General features: G+C 44.8%; 1 protein-coding gene across 1 annotated transcript in view; it reads left to right on the top strand.

Moving 5' to 3' along the window:
* The first annotated feature begins 12278 nt into the window (after positions 1 to 12278).
* Positions 12279 to 17924, top strand: part of plch2b (phospholipase C, eta 2b) — a 29991-nt gene continuing 24345 nt past the window's right edge. The window contains exons 1-2 of the mRNA XM_042090218.1: positions 12279 to 12558; positions 17246 to 17392. Coding sequence (XP_041946152.1) covers positions 12279 to 12558; positions 17246 to 17392 — 427 coding nt within the window. The remainder of the gene's footprint in view (positions 12559 to 17245; positions 17393 to 17924) is intronic.

Below are 17924 nucleotides of genomic sequence, written 5' to 3'. Positions count from 1 at the left end.
GGCCGGTGCGCACATTTTATTTTATTTTTTAAGACACATCCAGGGATAGTGGGGGTCGCCAGTCTCTGGCACGGTTATTTTGGGGGTCGCGGGTTGAAAAGTTTGGGAACCCCTGGGATAGAGAGTCCAGAATGAATTTCATCAAGCCAGTACCTTTCCGGAAATGTTGCTGCTGCAGCTGGCATCTTTAGGGGAAAGTCCGTAGGAGTCGATTGCCGACTGTGGAGTAACACGAAATTCACAATTTCGTCGCCTTTTTAAAAAAATAAAAATAAAACATAGTCCAGTATTTCTTTTGAAATTGAAATGAAGTTGTATGCAACAGCAAACCCTAGCTTACTAACATGTTGGAATTTTGAAATGTCACGTGACGTGATGTCGTCCAACGACGTGATGCAATCGACTCTTTACGGACTTTCCCCTAAAGATGCCAGCTGCAGCAGCAACATTTCCGGAAAGGTACTGGCTTGATGAAATTCATTCTGGACTCTCTATCCGACCACATAAAGACCTCGGGATACTTCGGTTTGGCTTTAGGGACCCTCTACTCACTACCACGTAAGTGTAATGTTGGTTGGAACTGTAGAAGATAGGGGTGTAAAGATTAACCGATACGTATCGGTATCCGTTTTTAACGTGTAAGATACGGCTACATCGATACTTGAAGCCCCGTATCGGAATAAAACTGAAATGAACCGGTCGTTATATCGATTTGAAACTATACGTGGCACAGAATTGTGGGTAATGCAGTTTGTTTTTGGCTACATTCATTGCCCAAAGTTGTCAAATGACCTCATTAACCATACATCTACTGCAACTTAAGCACGTGACAACTCACACTCGGTTGTTTGTTTTACAGTTTTTACTCTTTTGTTTTTCAAAATCCAGCGCGAAATTAAACACTAAACAGCAACGATAGTCTGTAGAGTATAGCCTTACGTTTGATGAAGGGATTTCCTTAATGTTAAATAATAATTTGGCCTTTGCTAAAACAATGCACAAATTATTAGCCAATTATTTTGTTCATATTCACTCAGACTTGTGGCATTATAGTAGCCTAGAAATCTAGACGCACCCTAGCGGCGGCATATTAATTTGCTCAGCCTGTACGTCTAGTATCGAACCATAGGAATTTCTATTGGCTTAACACCGTGGATGTTCTCCAATCACAGCGCTCTATTTCGTTAGAGAGTCTTAAGGCGGGCTTAACAGGATAACGACATCCTGCGACGGTGAACAACAAGGAAGGTGGCTATGGCGAACGAAGAGGGGTTGTTTGAATCGGCGTTGGCGTCAACTTTGGAGGAGTTGGACTTGTGCTTTTCTTTGAAAGTAGAGCAACACAATGCACTTAAGTCATTGCTTTCGAAGAAGGATGTATTTGCCGTTTTGCCGACCGGATACGGATATGGTCGTAGCGCTGGCCTATTGCATGCCTAGGCAGTTTGAAAGACAATTCTCTGCCCACCCCTTGGATTAAGCAGGTGAATGATTCGATTCCAGACTATACATTTCAATGATATAGGATGGCCCGCCAGGCTAGCATTATAGGTTTCTGCATTAGGTCTACCGTTGGAACAAAATAAGTGAGAGTTCTTTGAGAGTTCCCAGAGAGTTCATTGATATGTAGGCCTATTTTATTCTTGTAGGCTATATGAGAAAAGGTTAAGAGTGTCTTAAGCACTGTTTTATTTTATTTCGGTATTGTCTTACCTCAACAAGGCTACAGCTCCATGAAAACAATCAGATATAACTATATAAAATCTATAAAAAAAATATGTATTTGGCTGCTGTGTTTGACTGAAATGTAGACTATTCTTTTTTCATTTCAATACAGAATATGAAACAAACCTCAGTTTAGATAACCATGACCATGATAACTGATAATATAAAATTAATGTGCACCTTGAGCAAATGATAAAAAATCTTTCAGAATGCTTTCCATTCTTGAACTGCATCGAATCGCATCGCATCAAATTGTACTGAATCGTTTTTTATGAACATGTATCTTTTCTTGTATCGAATCGTGCCCATGTATCTAGATGCGAATCGTATCGTCTTTTACATGAGAGATTCACACCCCTAGTAGACGAGGTATAAAAATAGCGTTTTTGTAGCGGCGAAATTGCATGCCCTGGTCACTTCCAGGCTAACGAGTTTTGACTAAAAACGGTAAAATCAAACTTTCTCAAAACACATCCGAATTACATGATTTTGATGTCAACTCAACGTATGTACTCCCAATCATCCGTAAATTGATCTAAAGTGCATTTTACTCCGGATAATTCCTTTAAAGAAAGGTCTTGCTTAACTGACTAATGTTAGCTCGCATTAGGTCTCACTGTCAATGCGAACGACGCTTAGCACTAGCTAGTGGTGGGTTTAATTTGTCCTTCTTTATTATTGTTATGCATATTACTTGTGCATATTGTTTTTGGCTAGCAAGTACCTGGTTCGTTGCTATATTTTTCGTCAGTAGTGTTTCCAGTTTAACTTTTGTTCTCAAATTGGCATTTTCCTTGCCAGGTTTATAATGTTGTTATGAGTAGCCACAGGCTATGTTTTGTTGTAGCTGGTTGAATGACGTACTGTATTAGCCCATTCTAGTCTAATTGTTATTCTGAACTTTTTAAAATCTTAAATGACATCTGGGCTCAGGGAAATTTAAGAAGTTTTCTTTTTTTTTCTTTATGGGGTTTGGACTTTACCTGAAACAGGTTTGGGATTTTTGAGATGCCCTATGAGATGCCCTGTTAGGGTGACCAGATTTGAGTTTGTGAAAAAGAGGACACTTCAGCCAAAAAAGACTATTTTGAACACTTGTAATTGGAAAGTTTTAAATGTGCAAAAACAATAATTACAATAAAAGCAGCTGGGCTGTTGAGCTCTATACACGCAAGATACATTTGGATGGCGACCCATCTTTAATGTTGCATATCTCTAAATTTGATCCAAGATGTTTCTGAAAATACAAACTGAATCTTTTACAGTAGCCTAGCTCTATAATTTTGACAATCTGTTTTAGAGTTTAATAATCCTGACCTGTGAAAACAGTTGTGTTGATGGGGACTGATGTGGATGTTGTCCATTTCCTTATACCTATTCAATCATGTCTGGTCTATTATTAGGCCTACCTCTTTTCAATCCATTATTATTAGATATTTCTTTTGTAAAGAAATAGGCCTACATCTATCCCTCATGTTATGCCAACATATTTAATTCACCTGAATATAGGCTACAGTAGATAGAGGATTATTGACATCTGCTGTTGTCAGTGTGCAGGCTATCCTTTAAAGGCAGTTTAAAGGGATAACCAAAGTGCAGTTTCCTACCAGAAACTAGAAAGTTGCTAGGTCGGCAATCGTCTAGAGAAGGCCGCTCAGACTATGGCAGAAGTGCCGTTCGTCATGTTATATGTTTTACAGTCTAGTTATGAGGTTATGTGCCATCAAAATGATTTTGGAGACGTAATGTTAAGGTCGAAAAACTCTGTCACTTTAGCTGATGAGCTCTCACCCCTCACTGCCGTTTGATGCTTTGCTGAACATTGTGTAGCCTACCTGAAGGTCGTTGACACCTTTATTTGCCCCCGACAAGTAGGCCTAAGTGCCTGCTTTGCAGGTCAGCACTCAGCTTCATGTTGATTTCGACAGAGACAAAAACATGGAAATGTACCTTTTAAATTGCAGTGAACTTACACTAAACAAGGACGTTTGCGCTATTGAGGTGACTGACTGACCAATTAAATGTTTACAGAGATTACTATCGACCAATGACGGTAGCTAAGGTCAGCTCTACACACTTTCCACTCAATGCAAAGCGAACTGTAGGGGGAGGCCGTGACTATATTTGAATGAAAGACATAGATACGCTATGAATGAAAGAGAGAGCAATGCAAATTCGCTGTAAACACGTTTGAGGCTAGAATAAGAAAATCCCGGACAACTTTGAAATTCCACCCTGACACATTTTTATGTTTCAAAAAGAGGACATGTCCGGGCAGAAGAGGACGTCTGGTCACCCTACGCTGTGTGAAGTGTGTTTGTTCACACAATGGTTGTGTTTAAAAGGGTGCTGCTTTATGACCTAGCAGCACTATGGTGAAGGGTAAAGGGGAGGGGGTTCATTACTCAGCTGGGTTTTTTTTCTTCTTTTTTTCTCCAACTGGTACCCTAAGTTTTTTCACTTATATTTTTGTTTGGGATTTCTTTTTTCTTTTCAAAGGCCTATTCTCACTCTGTTGTGCCAATGAGACTGCATGCTACATGTGTACATGCAATCTGCCTGTATTCAGCTGCACTAGCTGGATATGGGTAGTAATGTAAATTTTATTTCTTGGAATGTCAAGGGTCTAAACCACCAGGTTAAGAGGAATAAGGTTCTGGTACATCTAAAGCAGCTGAAAGCTGGAATTGCATTCTTGCAAGAGACCCACTTAATAGACACCGACTGCTCCCGCATAAGAGGGAATTGGGTTGGTCAACTGTTTTGCTCCTGTTTTCAGGCCAAATCAAGGGGAGTGGCTATTCTAATAGAGAAAAACATACCTTTTGAGTCCTCCAGCGTTATCAAAGACAAGAATGGTCGCTAATTAATTGTAATTGGAAAGCTGTTCAATACCCAAGTCGTACTAGCTAATATTTATGCTCCAAATTTTGATGATGTTGCCTTTTTTGACCGCTACTTTTCACTCCTCCCTGACTTAAGCACGCACTGCCTGATACTAGGGGGAGATTTCAACAACTGGTTAGACCCAGTACTGGACACTGCCTGATACTAGACTAGGGGGAGATTTCAACAACTGGTTAGACCCAGTACTGGACACTGCCTGATACTAGGGGGAGATTTCAACAACTGGTTAGACCCAGTACTGGACAGGTCCTCTCCCAGTCCTGCAGTGACATGCAAATCACCTGGCCACATACATTCTTTTCTTTCTGAATATGGCAGCTCTGATATATGGCGTTTTTTACACCCTGGAAAGAGAGAATATTATTTTTTTTTCCAAGGTACATCACAATTACACTAGAATAGACTATTTCTTTGTTGATAAAAAGCTTATTCCACATGTTCGCACTTGCAAACTTCATAGCATTGTAATATAAGACCACGCTCCACTAGCTTTAAGCCTGTCCCTCCCTGGCATTGGTCAGGCTAGGAGACAGTGGCGGATGAACTCCTCTCTTCTCTCAGATATGGTATTTGTAACATGGCTATCAGGTAAGGGGTCAAATCATATCCTTTTTAGCCAATAAGAATAGAAGCCTTAAAAAAAAGCGTTTAGACCTTTCAACTCAAATTTTACAACTGGATAGGGAATATGCACAGGCCCCTACACCTGAATTGTATAAAAAACTTCTTGAACTCCAAACAAAATTTGACCTCCACTCCACATATCATATAGAGAACTTGTTGCGTAAGACTAAGAGTATGTTTTATGAGCATGGTGAAAAATCTGGTAAGATTCTGGCAAATCAACTTAAAGGTATAAAAGCCAAACAAATCATCACAAAAATACGCAGCAATGCTGAGGTGTCTTCTGACCCTACTAAAATATACAACATGTTCAAAGAATTCTACTCTAGATTATATTCTTCTGAATCCCACTCTAACTCCCAAGCTATGGAGACTTTTTTTTAGTCAAATAGACTTCCCAACTCTACCAGAGGACCTTAATCAGGACTTATATCAGTTGAGGAAATTACAGAGGCCATATCATAGATGCAGAGCGGGAAGTCCCCAGGCCCTCAAAGTCAAAGTCAAAGTCAAAGTCAAAGTCAGCTTTATTGTCAATTTCTTCACATGTTCCAGACATACAAAGAGATCGAAATTACGTTTCTCACTATCCCACGGTGAAGACAAGACATATTTTACCAATTTAAGTCCACAGACAAACATAACATTCAAGTAAACAAAAAAGTAAGTAAATAAGAGGGCACATATAATAATGAAAAAAATAAGAGCAGCAAAATTTGGTTGAAAATTGTGCATAGACAGTCAATAAAATACTAGTGCAAAGTCAGGCCAATAAAAGGCTTGTGTAGTTCTGTTTGACCTAAGTAAGAAAGAAAGTGACATAGTGGTGCAAGTTATGTAAGAGCAGCAGATGTGTTGTGTTTTCAGGACAACAACAACAAGTTGTAAAGTGTACAAGTGTGCAAGTGTGCAAGTGGAGTAGTGCACGCGGCCATTGTGGGTCCAATGTCCAGGATGTTATGTAGCTGAGGGTGGAGGGGGGAGAGGAGGGAGAGAGTTCAGCATCCTTACAGCTTGGTGTATGAAGCTGTTGGTGAGTCTGGTAGTGCGGGAGCACAGGCTTCTGTACCTCTTCCCAGAGGGCAGTAGATCGAACAGATTGTGAGCGGGGTGACTTGCATCACTCACAATTTTGGTCGCCTTGCGGGTGAGGTGGGTGGTATAAATGTCCTTCAAGGAGGGGAGTGAAGCACCAATAATCCTTCCAGCTGTGTTCACTATGCGCTGCAGGGCTTTCCTGTTGTATTCAGTGCAGCTTCCGCCCCACACAGCGATACAGCTGGAGAGGATGCTCTCAATGGTGCCTCGGTAGAATGTGGTCATGATGGCTGGTGGAGCACTTGCTCGCCTGAGTTTCCGCAGGAAGTACAGGCGGCGCTGAGCTCTCTTCGCCAGTGATGCAGTGTTGGTGGTCCAGGAGAGGTCTTCGCTGATGTGCACCCCCAGGAATTTGGTGCTGCTCGCTCTCTCCACCACAGCACCGTCGATGGTCAGTGGCAGGTGTTGGGTGTGACCTCTCCGGAAGTCAACAACAATCTCTTTGGTCTTGCTGACGTTCAGCAGGAGGTTGTTGTCCCTGCACCACGTGGTCAGATGGTCGACCTCCAACCTGTATTGGGTCTCGTCGCCCTTGGTGATGAGACCCACCAGAGTTGTGTCGTCAGCAAATTTCACTATGTGATTGTTGCTGTAGGTTGCAGTGCAGTCATGCGTCAGCAGGGTGAAGAGCAGCGGACTGAGCACGCAGCCTTGGGGGGCCCCTGTGCTCAGTGTGATGCTGCTTGAGGTATTGTTGCCAACACGTACTACTTGAGGCCTCTGACAGAGGAAGTCCAGTAGCCAGTTGCAGAGGTAGGTGCTGAGTCCCAGTTTGTCAAGTTTGCTGATGAGTTGTTGTGGTATTATGGTGTTGAATGCAGAACTGAAGTCTATAAACAGCAATCTCACATATGAGTCTCTTTTTTCCAGGTGGGTGAGGGCTGGGTGGAGGGCAGAGCAGATTGCATCCTCTGTAGACCGCTTGGCTCGGTATGCAAACTGGAAGGGGTCCAGGGTGGGGGGGAGAATGGATTTGATATGTGACATGACAAGCCGCTCAAAGCACTTCATGATGATGGGTGTCAGTGCCACAGGGCGGTAGTCATTGAAGCAGGATGGAGCAGTTTTCTTCGGCACAGGTATGATGGTGGCAGCTTTGAAACATGATGGGACGATGGCTTGCTTCAGGGAAGTGTTAAAGATGTCTGTGAAGACATCCTTAAGCTCCCCTGCGCAGTCCTTCAGCGCACGACCTGGAATGTTGTCTGGACCTGTTGCCTTACGGGTGTTGATAGCAGCAAGTGTCCTCTTCACGCTGTCGGCAGAGAGGCACAGGGGCTGCTCATGTAGAGGGGGATGGGTCTTCTGTGGGCAGGTGCTGTTTTGTGCTTCAAAGCGAGCAAAGAAGCGGTTCAGGTTGTTGAGCAGAGGGATGTTGCTCTCACAGCTCTGTGGCGCGGGCTTGTAGTCCGTGAGGGCCTGAATGCCCTGCCATAGGCTTTGTGCGTTCCTGCTGTCTTTGAAGTGGGTGGTTATCTTGTGAGTGTATTCCTTTTTTGCTTCCTTGATGCCATGGGACAGGTTGGCTCTCGCTGTTCTCATGCCAGCTTCATCCCCAGCTCTGTAGGCTTTGTCTTTGTACAGGCCCTGATGGTTTCCCAGCCGATTTTTATAAAACGTTCTCTGCAAAACTCGCCCCGTTCTTGTCTTCTGTCTTATTAGAGTCCCTAAGAACTGGAGGACTGCCGCCAACATTCAACCAGGCTTGCATAACCCTCATAGCAAAAAAGGGAAGATTGCGCCTCTTACAGGCCAATTTCACTTCTAAATACGGACGTGAAAATCCTAGCCAAAGTGTTGGCTAGACGATTGGAGGATGTTCTTCCCATTGTCATAGAACCAGATCAAACAGGGTTTGTAAAAAATCGCCATTCTTTTTTTCAATATACGTCGCTTATTTGATATTCTTTACCCTCCAGAGAGTAATGTCCCAGAGTGTGTAGTTAGTTTAGATGCTGAGAAGGCATTTGACAGGGTGGAGTGGCGGTATCTATTTCGAGTTTTAGAAAAGTTTGGGTTTGGGCCAAACATAATCTCCTGGATTAAATGGCTCTATATGCTTCCCCCTCTGCGTCCATAGTTACAAACTCTGTGTGCTCTGTATCATTCCACCTGCATCGTGGAACCCGCCAGGGCTGTCCTATAAGTCCCTTGCGTTTTGATTTAGCTATTGAGCCACTAGCTCTGGCCCTACGTAACTGTCGCCACCTTTCAGGGATTCATAGGGGGGTATAGAAAACAGGGTCTCCCTTTATGCAGATGATCACCTCCTTTACATCTCTTACCCAGAAACCTCTCTGCCTGCGGCGCTCTCATTGCTGGACCAATTTGGAGAGTTTTCTGGTTACAAACTAAACCTACATAAAAGCGTACTTTTTCCAGTCAACGACCTTGCACTTAAATTGGATTACTCAAACATACCTCTTAAACTTGAAAATTAACATTTAACCTACCTTGGAGTCACTATTACACGAAAGTATACGCATATCTTTAAAGAAAACTTTGTGAAATGCCTGAACTAAAGAGGATTTATCAAAATGGCCACCCCTATCCATGACACTGATTGGACGTATCAATTCTGTGAAAATACTTCCTAAATTCTTATATCTTTTCCAATGCGTCCCTGTTTTTATACCCAAGTCATTTTTTAACTCTTTAGACTCTCTCATTTCATCGTATATTTGGAAGAATAAAAATGTACTTTGTCTGTGTCAATCGAAAAACAATAAAAAGAATTTTGAAAGAAGACAGACTCAAACCTGGATCCTTGTGGATACTGGGCCATAAACCTCTGAAGGTCGCCTACAAATTGGACCCAAACTTGCCATCTTTGCCCATATAAGAACATCCGGAACATTTCCTTATATGGGCAAAGATGGCATCTTTGGGTCCTTTTTACAGAGGTCTATTTGTGTGGTATGGGATGCTGCCTCTTGCACCACAGCTCCTCCCACTTCTCGACCTCAGTTTTGGTATATCCTTATTGTACAGTATCTCCAAAACACACGCAGCAAACACTGACAGTACACAGAGATGTCTTGATGGACTTTGAGAGGAAGGTGGCCTGCCATGCTTTGACCCTTAGAAGAGGACTGGTTTGGAGCTCAGCTCAGCTCACCTCACAGCATGGGGGAAGCCTCTCACTGCCTGCAGCATGGGGAGGCAGCTGTCCATACGCCATCTACTGGTTCAACTCCATCACTGCGGTTTACACCACTGATTTACCACCCTGAATTATTATACCTATAGCATTTACTATGACTTCTGGACATGAAAACAACATCTAACAAACAGTGAATATGTCTCCAAGCAGTCAGCCTCTGGTGTAGTTGGCTACCTCTGCAACTCCATTTCCCAGGTCAGAGCAGTGGCCTCCCTGCTCCTCATTTCCTGTTCCTGCTCCTCATTTCCTGTTCCTGCACGTGCACCGTCACATCGCATTACATTTACTTTTACTCATTTAGGAAACGCTTTTATCAGAAGCCCCACATTCCCGGCTCTACAGTGACAACGGCTAACATATCAAACATGGCCAGCACCCGTGGGCACCCTCACACCTCAGTCAGCAGTTCGGACATCTCTCACGGGCACCATGAACCACTCTTATCCCTCGCCTCACCACCCACGTGGGCACTGCAGGCATGCTCAGACTCAGAGTGGGCACTGCAGGCATGCTCAGACTCAGAGTGGGCACTGCAGGCATGCTCAGACTCAGAGTGGGCACTGCAGGCATGATCAGACTCAGAGTGGGCACTGCTCATACTCAGAGTGGGCACTGCAGGCGTGCTCATACTCAGAGTAGGCACTGCAGGCATGCTCAGACTCAGAGTGGGCACTGCAGGCATGATCAGACTCAGAGTGGGCACTGCTCATACTCAGAGTGGGCACTGCAGGCGTGCTCATACTCAGAGTGGGCACTGCAGGCATGCTCATACTCAGAGTGGGCACTGCTCATACTCAGAGTGGGCACTGCAGGCATGCTCAGACTTAGAGTGGGCATTGCGTGAACAGTGGCGAGGGTTTCACACTGCAGCTTATCGACTGGTATGCTGATAATGATTGTGACCTTGTCTTAATCATTTTTCTGTTTTTTTCTGTATTGTGATTCTTTGGGATGTACATAGTTCTGAATTGTAATTGGGACTCCCCCTGGAACACTTGCTGTGTGAGGATCAAGAGGTGAACGGGTACTTTACAGTATGTACACTCAAGACATCTTTGCAGATTTGTAGGTGAAGTAGCTCAATTGGGTCCTTATCCCACTGTTTATGATCAAGCCCGTACAGGGGTCCCCAAATCTCACTGCCATACAGAGCAATTGCATTGATAGTGGAGTCCATCTTAAACCAGAGTTTACTTGGTGGATTGAATTTATAAAGCTGTTTTATAATTAAGAAATATGTCCTTCGTGCTTTGTCAGACAGTTTTTTTGATGAGATTAAACCTTCCTGATGATGTTATTGTAAGTACTAAATAGTTATAATGTGATACTTGCTTTATGGCGGTTTCTCCAATTTTGAAGTTGGTGTATTTTCCAGATGCCCTAGATTTCTTTTGGAAAACCATTATTTTTGTTTTGTCAATGTTAATTTGTAATGCCCAGATTTTGCCATATGAGTCGAGAATATTAAGGCTCTTAAGCAGGCCCTCTTTGGATGGCGATAGCGATATTCTCTCTCTCTCTCTGCTGTAGAATAATAGCTAGATATAAATAATAACAATAAGCTTTATTTGTGTAGCACCTTTCATACACAGAATGCAGCTCAGGTCATGTAACCCCCACTGTCACCTCCCTCTGTAAACATACGGGTGGGCAGGCCATATCCCTCACCTGGCCAATTAGGTACAGACCACCTCACTCATCTAGCCAATCAGGCTAGGCACAGCACACTCTTCTGCCCAATCGGCAGCAAGACCAGAACAATAAGCTCATTTGGCTGTCAGCTCTCCTTAGTGGCCGAACAGCAGGACTGCATCATCCTAGAAACCTGTTGCACATTATTTAAACTAAACTCAATAAAAAACAACACACACACATGAAGAGCTGGAACCCCAAAGGAGCTGATTATTTAAGGAGCTGATTATTTGAGGAAGCTACTTGTGGCTCCGGTGCCCGTAAAGAAGCCCCCAATGGAGTAGGAAACCCTGTTAGAGGGAAGCTGAGGCTACATCCAGGATTACAGACTTACTGCCTGCTGCTGCTCTGTGTGTGTGTGTGTGTGTGTGTGTGAGCCCTCAGTCCCCTGAAGAAGAGCTGGACAGGTGGCAGCTATGTGCACCTGCCCAAGGCTGTGAGCTGCAGTGAGGGAGAGAGGCTAGTCACGTCGACGGAGCGTGTGGAGGTGACGGGACAGAGACAGGAACTGGACGATGGTATGTCTCAGATGGAGCGACTCCTCGCTGCGTTGACCTCCACTTGTGGACAGGGCGTGTGCTACTGGGCACTGCTTTCTGTGCCGAGACTCTGAGAGGTGTTTGTCATGGAGATTCTGTGCTGTAACTCAGTGCTGAAACCCGGAGTTGTTCTCTGTGTGCTACTGTGCCAAGACTCCGTGCTGACTGGTTCTCTGCGGTGCTAGTCGGAGCTGGACGACTCTGACTGGTTCTCTGTGGTGCTACTGGGAGCTGGACGACTCTGACTGGTTCTCTGCGGTGCTGCTGTGCTGAGCCCCTGCGTTGATGCTGGACATCTCTGAACCTTAACAGACCCAGCAGCACCTGCAGTGACCCCTGGAGTGAGTAGTGACCCCTGTAGTGACCCCTGGAGGGAGTAGTGACCCCTGGAGTGACCCCGGGAGTGAGTAGTGACCCCGGGAGTGAGTAGTGACCCCTGGAGTGAGTAGTGACCCCGGGAGTGAGTAGGCCCGCCGGGTCAGACTAGACTCAAGGATGCCCGGCATGCAGCAGCCCGGATGGACGCGAGGATGACCAGCACGCCCCGCAGCCCGTCTCCAGCCATGGCGCCGCGGTCCTCGTCCCCTCTGCTCTCCCCTGCCTCCGCCCGCCGAGGGTCCAACTCGTCGTCGGGGAAACGGGCCTCTCCGTCCGCCTCGCGGTCTCCCTCACCGTACAAGGAGGCGACTCCGGGCCTCATGACGTCCCCTAAGCTGTGGCAGAAGGTCTACGTCTCGCGCCTGGCCGAGGAGTTCTTCTGGATCGGAGGCAGCATCGTCGCTACGCCCAAATGGAAGCTCGGACAAATCGGTAACATATTACAGAGGTTCTATTCCAGCTGTGCTTCTGTCAATCATGAGCGTGCTGTCTAGGGTTAAGCATGAGAGGCAGAGAGCTCTGGTGTGTGTGTGTGTGTGTGTGTGTGTGTGTGTGTGCACCCAAAAATGCTTGCATAAGGAATTTATCATACACAGCTTTTTTGACATGAGTGCATCAGCCTTACTTGGTGATTCGTGCCTGTAGTATCTGTGTTGTTTCTGGATGTGTTGTGCCCTAAGACATTTCAAAGTTGTGTTTCCACAAGGAATTTAGTCTCTATTCCTGATGTTAGGTACTAGGTTTTATGATAATCTCTCTCACTGATGGAGTCGATCATTTGAATAACAAGATTAATTTACCTCTCTATATGCGTTCCATAAGTACCTCTCTATATGCGTTCCATAAGTACACCTCTGATCCTTAAATCTCACTTTAAACAATATATATATATATATATATATACAGTTTAAATATTTCTCTCTCTCTCTCTCCCTATATATATATATATATATATATATATATATATATATATATATATATATATATATATACATATATTAGGGCTGTCAAAAATAACTGATTAATTTCGATTAATTAATTTGAGAAAAAATAACTGATTAAAAAAATTAGTGCAGATTAATCGATTCCGTATGACCTTTGACCCCGAGCCGTTCTAGTCAGTAAAAATTAGACTGTAAAATGAAGGAGAGAGAAGAAAACGTGCTGCCTGGATAATTAATTGGAACATTTACTTTTAAAAAACGGCCTGATGGTGTTGATAAAAAATAAAGTGTTGAAAATAAAGTCCTCTGCAATGTCTGCAGCAAGGATTTACATATCACCGGAGTTCATCAACTCTGTAGTCGCACATCAATGCAAAGAAATAAGTGTTGACTTTGAGGGGAGTGTTAATTTATTTTCATTGTCCCCCCTAGGTTATATCTGTGGCCTGAAATGCCTTGTATGTGAAAAAAAACTTCTTCCCTAAGCACTTTTGAATTTATTTCCTCAGCATATTAGGTCATATCATAGATTATTATGGCAATTATTTGAACAGTGAAAATAATAATAAAAGAGTCTTTGAACTTTAATGTCGCTAATGCTGATTATTCAATGATTCATTTGAATTTAAATATTTAAAATACTTTCACAGCAAAAATTATATATGCGATTCATTTAGATTAATTAATCACAGTATGTAATGAGTATGTAATTAATTAGATTATTTTTTTAATCGATTGACAGCCCTAATACATATATATGATATATATGACATATATACGAATGTCTATCAAATGCGTCTGTACGTGGCTCATAACGGCTACGGTGTGTCGTCATCGTCTTACTGCCCTCCCTCCGTTCTGTGATTGGTCCCCTAACTGAGGCGAAAATTTGCTCCATGGTATCCAGGCTGCCGAGCAGTGTGAATTAAATCGTGCGCGCAAGGCAGCATGGGAAAACCCAGGCTACGTGCTTACCAGTTTATTAGTTTATCCTGCTATGTACGAGCACCATGCACGTAAACATGTGTGTGTGTGTGTGCGTGTGATTATCGGTACCATCCACATAAACGTGTATGTGTGTGTGTGTGTGTGTGATTGATTATGAGTACCATGCACATAAACATGTATATGTGTGTGTGATTATCGGTACCATGCACATAAACATGTATGTGTGTGTGTGTGTGATCATGAGTACCATGCACATAAACGTGTATGTGTGTGTGTGTGTGTGTGATCATGAGTACCATGCACATAAACATGTATGTGTGTGTGATTATCGGTACATGCACATAAACGTGTATGTGTGTGTGTGTGTGATCATGAGTACCATGCACATAAACATGTACTGTGTGTGTGTGTGTGATTATGAGTGCACATAAACATGTATGTGTGTGCAGTGATTACTGTGATTATCGGTACCATGCACATAAACATGTATGTGTGTGTGTGTGTGTGTGTGATTATGAGTACCATGCACATAAACATGTACTGTATGTGTGTGTGTGTGTGTGATTATGAGTACCATGCATGTAAACATGTATGTGTGTGTGTGATTATGAGTTCCATGCACATAAACGTGTGTGTGTGTGTGTGTGTGTGTGTGTGATTATGAGTACCATGCACATAAACATGTATGTGTGTGTGTGAGCTCCCATGTCATCCAGAGACAATCCCTTTATTGTTATTACGTGCCCAGCGGCCTGCACAGTCCAGCGGGTCCGATAATGAGAAGCCTGCCACCTTGCAGATTCTCGCTCTCGCCTGGACCAGGCACAGGCATATGGGCAGCAGGGGATTCTGGGGGATTAGACGCCGCGTATCACATGACCCTTCGCCTGTCCTACTTTCCCTCAGACGTCTCAGGGTGCAGGCCAGGTGCGCTGTCCAGGTGATGGGGGAAGAGTGTGAGAGAACCGCTAATAATAATAATAATAATAACAATAATAATACTGGTAATATAATCATAGTGACAGCTTATTGACATCTTGTCATGCAATGATGTAGTAATTGGACACAAGTAATCTCCCCAGCGCTGAGGAAGGTGGCTGGGGAGGTGGAATGGGGGGTGGAGTGGGAGTTAGTTGTAGGTGATAAGCAGGTGATTAACAGGGGGAGAGTGGGGGCTTAGGTGATGAGAGGGGTTAAGTACACAACCCCTGCTCTAGTAAACAAGAGCTACACACAGTAGGCTATAGGCCACGGACCTTTACAACTGCACTAACACGGCAAGCCAGAGTTCAGAGTGCAGACCTATTGTAGTAACACTAACCCTGCTAGCCAGCTAGTCAACACTAACCCTGCTAGCCAGCTAGTCAACACTAACCCTGCTAGCCAGCTAGCCACTCCACAGTGCAGCCTACAACCCCTTATCCTCCCACTTGATGGCCATTTTGGTAAGACACTTCGGCAGCTATTTTACTATTCAAGTGAATAGGAAGCCATAGGCAAATCTGTGTTTAAATCTGAATTAAACAATATAAATATCTCCCACAAATTTCTAAAATGAGGCTAAAAATGATAAAAATGTGGTTGGTTACTTACATTACAGGACAACTGGCGTTAGGAACTAACCCCACACATTTCCATGGAGGGTTCTAACCCCACACATTTCCACGGAGGATTCTTTGAGTAGGAAGCCTCTGGCTGAACACACACAGCCTTCCACACACTCTTCCTGAGAGATCATGACAACCTTCAAAGATGAAAACCGCCCAGATATTGTTTGGTCATTTTTCATTCTCCCTACTCCCACCACCAGAGTTACCCCCCACCTACACCTCCACCCTCACCTGCACCTCCACCCTCACCTGCACCTCCACCCTCACCTGCACCGTACACCTGCACCCCCACCTACACCTCCACCCTCACCTGCACCTCCACCATCACCTGCACCGTACACCTGCACCTCCACCATCACCTGCACCTCCACCCTCACCTGCACCTCCACCCTCACCTGCACCTCCACCATCACCTGCACCGTACACCTGCACCCCCACCTACACCTCCACCCTCACCTGCACCTCCACCATCACCTGCACCGTACACCTGCACCCCCACCTACACCTGCACCTCCACCATCACCTGCACCGTACACCTGCACCCCCACCTACACCTCCACCCTCACCTGCACCTCCACCATCACCTGCACCTCCACCATCACCTGCACCCCCACCTCCACCCTCACCTACACCTCCACCCTCACCTGCACCTCCACCATCACCTGCACCTCCACCATCACCTGCACCGTACACCTGCACCCCCACCTACACCTCCACCCTCACCTACACCTCCACCCTCACCTGCACCCCCACCTACACCACCTGCACACCATTGTCCAGCCTGACAGATACATGTGCACCAGCTCACTCTGTTAAAACAGGGTCCTAGAACAGAGACAACTGCATTCAGCATCTTCACAACCCAGTATGCTCCTGCACTGGGACAGTTGCTCACTTCAAATGTGATGTCCTTGAGGTGTGTGTGTGTGTGCGTGTGTGTGTGTGTGACAGAGAGAGAGAGAGAGTGTTTTACTCTGGTCAGATGAGATGTCCTTGACGTGTGTGTGTGTTTGTGTGTGTGTGTGTGTGTGTCGTACAGCCCTAAGACTCACAAAGAGTGGAACTCTGTTTCTCAGAGAAAAGAACATTGCCATGACAACAGATCCTTTGGACGTCCTTCAAAACATTCTATTCTGATAAAAACAGCCAGTTTGGCTGAACCCTTGGGCCTGTATCTCAAATAATTTCTAGCTCAGTGAGTTTAACTGCGTCTATTCAAAAGGACAAGAGCATGTCGCATGGCATTGGGTGACCAGTAACACATGACGTCCAACTTGTTGAAAACAAAGAAGCGTTGTTGGGTTAAGAGTCAGAGTGCAAGAGTGTGTGACTGGCCTGGGTGAAGAGTCAGGGTGCAAGAGTGTGTGTTGGATTAAGAGTCAGGGTGCAAGAGTGTGTGCCTCTGTCAACTTCTATTCTTCACTTTTATTTCTCTCCATACACACACACTCACACACACACACACTCACACACACTCTGACTCTGTCTCTCTACTCTCTCTCCATCTCAGTGGAGAGATGTACTGTATGTGTACAATGCAACACAGCTCTCAGATACTCACCTTTCTTTCTCTCTCCTCTCTCCATCTCCCTCTCTCCCTCTATCCCTCCATCTCAGTGGAGAGGTGTATGTGTACAATGCAGGACGGTTCTCTAATGCTGAAGCTGAGGGGGAAATCCAAGACTCTGACGCGCAGCTTCTACCTGGACGAGCATCGGTCCTGCATCCGCTGGAAACCCTCTCGCAAGCGGGAAAAGGCCAAGAGTGAGTCAGAGAGAGCACACACACACACACACACACACACACACACACACACACACACTGCTTATTCTTATTCACCCGCTCTGGTTCCTCATTCCATCATTCCACTCTGAGTTATGAGTCCTTACGCTGACGACTCTGTCCTATTTTACTTACTGAGATTCTGCGTCCCTTAGTCACCATTAGCTCATGAGTCCTTCCTTATTCTGAGCTCTGCTCCTTGTCTCCTTGAACCCTAGTCACCATTAGCTCATGAGTCCTTCCTTATTCTGAGCTCTGCTCCTTGAACCCTAGTCACCATTAGCTCAAGAGTCCTTCCTTAGTCTGAGCTCTGCTCCTTGAACCCTAGTCACCATTAGCTCATGTGTCTTTCTTTGTCTCCTTCCTTGTGTCCTAGGGTACGTTCGTAAATTCAATCTGACACGCTCTGGACGCTCTGAGAAGCTTTGATTAAATACACGACAATTCCGAATTTGCGAACAGTTAAGTGTTCGGAGTGGCAATTTACGAACGCACCCCTAGTCACCATTGACCC

This window comes from Alosa sapidissima, chromosome 4 (genome assembly GCF_018492685.1).
Source record: "Alosa sapidissima isolate fAloSap1 chromosome 4, fAloSap1.pri, whole genome shotgun sequence".
In the NCBI taxonomy this organism is placed as follows: Eukaryota; Metazoa; Chordata; class Actinopteri; order Clupeiformes; family Clupeidae; genus Alosa; species Alosa sapidissima.
The sequence above is the reverse complement of the archived record's forward strand: the minus strand, read 5'-3'. Positions and strand labels throughout refer to the sequence as shown.